The following is a 4,863-nucleotide window of genomic DNA, read 5'->3' as shown; positions in this document are numbered from 1 at the left end:
CGCAGAGGAATTGCATCCTGCTGCGCCCCAAGGATAGCCTCCTTGAGGAAGGACCACCTTTCCTGGACCCCCATGCTAGCTACACCCTGGGCTCCGAGTGCCTCCCTGACTACTGCCCTGAGCACATCAAAGTTGGCTTTCCTAAAGTCAAGCATTTGGGTAGAATGCCAAGAGCATATCATTCCAGTCATCCAGCATCTGCACTGGTTCCCAGTAGTTTTCCAAATGTCATTTAAAATGCTGGTTTTGAACTATATGGCCCTAAACAGTCTGGGCTCCATATAGCTAAGTGACCGCCTTCTCTCTTATGCCCCATAGCAACCCCTAAGGTCAGGTGAGAACAACTACCCGCAAGTACCATCAGTATTTGAATTCCACTTAGCAAAAACACGTGGAAGGTTTTCCTTGTCTGTTGCTCCTCAGCTCTGAAACTCCTTCCTCTCTTGCCAAAGCCAGATTCTGGACATTTTTTGGAAATACTATATGACCTTCCTATTTGGGCAGGAATTTGGCAAACAAAGCAGGTTGAGAGATTTTTTAGTGGGTCTTCATTTTACATGAATATTCTAGTTCCCCTTTTAAATTGCTTTGTTCTCTTTTCATTCATTTTTTTCTTGTTGCTCTCCTATTTTATAAATTATTATGTTCTCTGTAAGCTGTCCAGAACCTTTGTTAGGAAAAAGTATATAAATCTTATAAATGTATGAATGAAAGATGCTGTCTTTATATTTTAGAGTAGGATCTGCCATTATAAGTATCCACTTATCAGCATACACGATATCAATCTTCAAAGAAGGAACAAAAATACATCCTGGAAATGTCTAGAAAGAATACTAGCTTCAGTTCCTATTCAGGTAAAGGAAGGTATATGGAGGGGGAAATTTTGTTTTTATATATATAAATACACATACACACACACACACACACACATACATACACACACACACACAAACACATAGATATATATACATATATACACATACACGCATACACACACACACACACACACACACATTATGCACCTAAAAAAGAAAAGGCAATGACTGTTTATCAATGCAGATAATTCCAGATGAATTCAATTACTGGTAATTACTGGTTTGGGGTTTTGTTTTGTTTTTTCTTGATGGACTTCAAAACTAGCAGATGAAGTGAATTCATGAAGACTTGAGCCTAAATATGCAGCAATTATATAAAACCTTGCCCATACATTTTAGTAGTGTTCACACTTTCTTTCATTAAACTAAAGGCCCAGTCAAGCAAATTTGCGACTGTGAACAACTCAAGTCATTCACAGTTTAATGGTTAGGAGGGCAAGGGAGGAGGGGACCCTACCCATGGGTACCATGGACCTTTCTAGATTAGCGAGGTAAAATGCTTTCACTTCGCATTATGCCAGATTTATAGGCAGGTAGAAAGGACCAGCTAGCACAGAAGAAAGTGCTATCCTGCCTCAAAGTATTCTACACCTGCAGTGCCAAACAGAACTTCCAGTTTCAGGACATGACACTCCTGAATTCCCTGAATATAACTCAAGTTACAAAAGAAGCTCTCCTTTTTCCAGTACCCCCCACCCCACCCAAAAATCAACAACTTTTGCCCTCTTATGTCGCACAAATAAACGTCTTCATCTTTCAACCTGCTTCCCTTGGTGGAGGGGACTTGGAAGCATCTTTTACTACATTTGGACAAATGTGTGGTACCACTCTTGACAGAAGGAACAAATATGAATCCCAGAAATATCAATAACAATTCTAATTTCAGTTTCTAGGCCGGTAAAGGAAGGCATATGGATAAAAAAAATAATACACATATAGAAAAGAAAAGGCAATAATGGTTTATCAATGTAGATAATTCCAGATGATGGTAATTGCTGGTTTGCAAGGGGGGGGGGGGGTTAGTATTGTTTTTGCTTTTGTTTTTTTAAGAGTTTGAAACTAGCAGAGGAAGTAAATTCATGACATCTTAACCCTGAAAAAAGACCTAAATAAACCCTCATGTACACCCACCCACTTGGTTCTAGCATGTGTGTGAGAGACCTTACTTATACCCCTTCACCTGCCCAAACAGGTCTCTTCAGCACTAAGTGACCCTTTCCATATGCTCACAGCATGAGAGCAGCAGCATTTTGGCTCCTTTCTACACAGGTGCATTAGACATGGGAAAGGGGATTTCTGTATATTCTTCCTCCCAATACACTGGCTGAGGAGCAGCTCCAATTGGATGAACAGCACTGAACTTTTGGGCTAAACAGTTGCAGGAGACGCTGCACCCAACCCCATGGCTTGCAACAACAGGAGAGCTGATGACAGGAAAATAAGGCAAAGGAAATTATCACAATCCATTTGTGGTTAAACACAGCAATTCATATTTTGCTTACCATCCCTTTGGGACAGAGGCATCCAGATAAGCAGCTATGGCTGACACACTCTAAGTCATAGTTCTGGCAGGTCTTAGCACACTCAATGCCTTGAGCCCCTGAGTTGTGTGGGGGACAGATGAATTTTTCCATGGGAGGCCTGCAGGTCAAGCTCCTTTTTACTGCAAGAAATTTTTTTTTAAATGTCATTACAATCAAAATGTCATTAGGAGAATGCTCATGGAATTCACTGGCATTTTTATTACAAGTCCAATTTTATATAAAGATGGAAGCCAAACATAGCTCTACATTCTGGTAAAAATAAAGCAACAACCCTCACCCCAACCCCCTAGGTGCAAACTCTATTAACACCAATATCAAGGTACTTTTGTCCATGGGAGAAGGAAATGAGCTATATTAGTGCAGGCATCATTATACTGGTAAAATTGTACTCACACTGGGACTTGTCCTGGTATAATTATAATGGTAACAACAACAACAACAACACAGCTCTAACTAACATACTATAGAATTATGCAGCACTTTGGTTTTCAGTTTTTTTGATGGAAAATCAAAATTTCCAAACAGCTCTAGATTGATTTATTTCATTGTTTCCATGTAAATTAAATCTAAAAAAGATGCTGCCCCAAGACATTAAACTATTGAACTACTAAATCTTAAGAGCATTAAAATAATAAGTTTGATCGGGTCACAATCGGGTAGACACCTACCAAATCTCCTTCCAGGCCCCTTACTCTCTCAGAAATTTACATTCAGTTCTTTCCAAGATCCCCAAGCAGCAAGCTCTGAAAATTGGGGCTACTTCTGAGCAAGGCACGAAGTTACCTTCAGAGTTTCAAGAGCAGTCACACAGTGCTTGACCAGCCACAGCAACCTTTCTTGTGTTCCCCTAATGCTTGTTGCTGAGGCAAAAATGAGATGGGGAGAGGTGGTCTCTTCAAAATGCTAGTCTCAGGCCATATGGGGCTTCTTATGTCTGAGTCAGCATCTTATATTCCATCCACAAAACTGATGGGCAACCAGAGCAGATGCTGAGTTGGTATCATGTGCTCCCAAGAAGCCAGCTGCTGCATACTGTGCCAGCTTCAGTGACTGAACAGTTTTATGACATGCTATTTGGGAGTGGTCCTATCCTGAAACTAAAAATCCTGCATAGCACTAGTCAGGCTGGCCTCCCAAAGGAATGATCACAACTTCTTAGCCTGATACAGGTAATAAAAAAGCTGACTGGATCACTGCTGTGATAATCATCAAGCAGGATGCGGGACTCTAAAACTATCCCTCAGGAGAGGGATTGCAACAACTAACTACAATCCTGTGATGACCAATCATATCAGATGCTCAGTACACATCCCCAGCTCCCTCTGAAGGCAGGAGCATGCCTGATTCCATCTAGTGGGAAGTGTTGGTTTATAGACACCAACAACACTCCACCCACTATGTCTTAGTACTTCCTACATGCTGCAAATGAAAAGACTGGGAGAGAGAGGAGGGGAGGGAAAGAATAACAAACATGATTTTTTTTTTCCCCCCAAGCACACTTACTTCTGGAAGATGGCTGGTTGGCAAAGTAAATATCTGGCAGAAAGGCACCAGGGAGCCTGTTGGTACTGCAGTGCATGAAGCCATTTTCACAATAGCTGCAAAAGAAACACAAGTACTGATATTTAACAAGTTGACATTTCACTTACACTTTTGCTTCCAGAAAGTCTACAAAAATTGCCCTCTCACTTCCAAGGGCATTCTTTCCTCTTATTATGGAAACAGATAGAGGCAGCAAAAACTATAGCTAGCATTTCATACACATGAGGAAATCTGTTGCTCTCTACCCATGATGTACCCTTGATCTGCCAAGGCAAACTTCTTTCTAACCACCCATTATTATTTACCATTCCTTTACTGAAGCGTTAGGATAATGCAGTCCCACTATGCTATCCTGGCCTTAAACTGAGATGTGTTCAGTGAAATCAGGCCCATGAACTACAACATAAAGAAGGGTAGAAACAGCTTTTTACCAGAATTGAGATGCACCATTAGCATCGTTGTGACCTTATTTATGAAGAGAAGAAGAACAGAATACAAAACACAGACTCATTAGGAAGAGTTTATCAATTAAATTCCTAATTGTGGGTTAATAATTGTAATGGCTGTTTAATAGTTGCATACTTGAAAGAGACAAGTGGGTTTCAGTATTTTAAACATGTCCTAGAATAAAATTAAACAGTATTTTAAAAGCCTATAAAGTTGCTAGTGCAACTATCTGAATTTCATTTCAGAATATTTAGCAGAATGTGGTTTAATAGTCTCCTCTGTGATAACGATGCATTTAGTGTGACATGACTACATTAGCATTTCTAGTGCCCTTCTATTTAAATTGGCTGGGGGCAAAATCTTCAGCAAATTGAAATCAGCAGAGCTATACTGACATCAATGCAGCCATGTCAATTTAAACCCCCTTTTCTTTTCTTTTCTTTTTTTTTTTTTTT

The 4,863-nt window shown here is 40.1% G+C and overlaps 1 protein-coding gene across 2 annotated transcripts in view; it reads right to left on the bottom strand.

Annotated features, from left to right (window-relative positions):
- Nucleotides 1–4,863, bottom strand: part of VWF (von Willebrand factor) — a 271,611-nt gene that overhangs the window by 192,203 nt on the left and 74,545 nt on the right. For both annotated transcript variants that reach the window (XM_019515998.1, XM_019515997.1), the window contains exons 17-18: nt 3,923–4,017; nt 2,378–2,538 (exon numbers count right to left, since the gene is read on the bottom strand). In XM_019515998.1, coding sequence (XP_019371543.1) covers nt 2,378–2,538; nt 3,923–4,017 — 256 coding nt within the window. The remainder of the gene's footprint in view (nt 1–2,377; nt 2,539–3,922; nt 4,018–4,863) is intronic.

This window comes from Gavialis gangeticus, unplaced genomic scaffold (assembly GCF_001723915.1).
Source record: "Gavialis gangeticus isolate Ggan-Ray unplaced genomic scaffold, GavGan_comp1, whole genome shotgun sequence".
NCBI classification, from domain to species: Eukaryota; Metazoa; Chordata; order Crocodylia; family Gavialidae; genus Gavialis; species Gavialis gangeticus.
The sequence above is the reverse complement of the archived record's forward strand: the minus strand, read 5'-3'. Positions and strand labels throughout refer to the sequence as shown.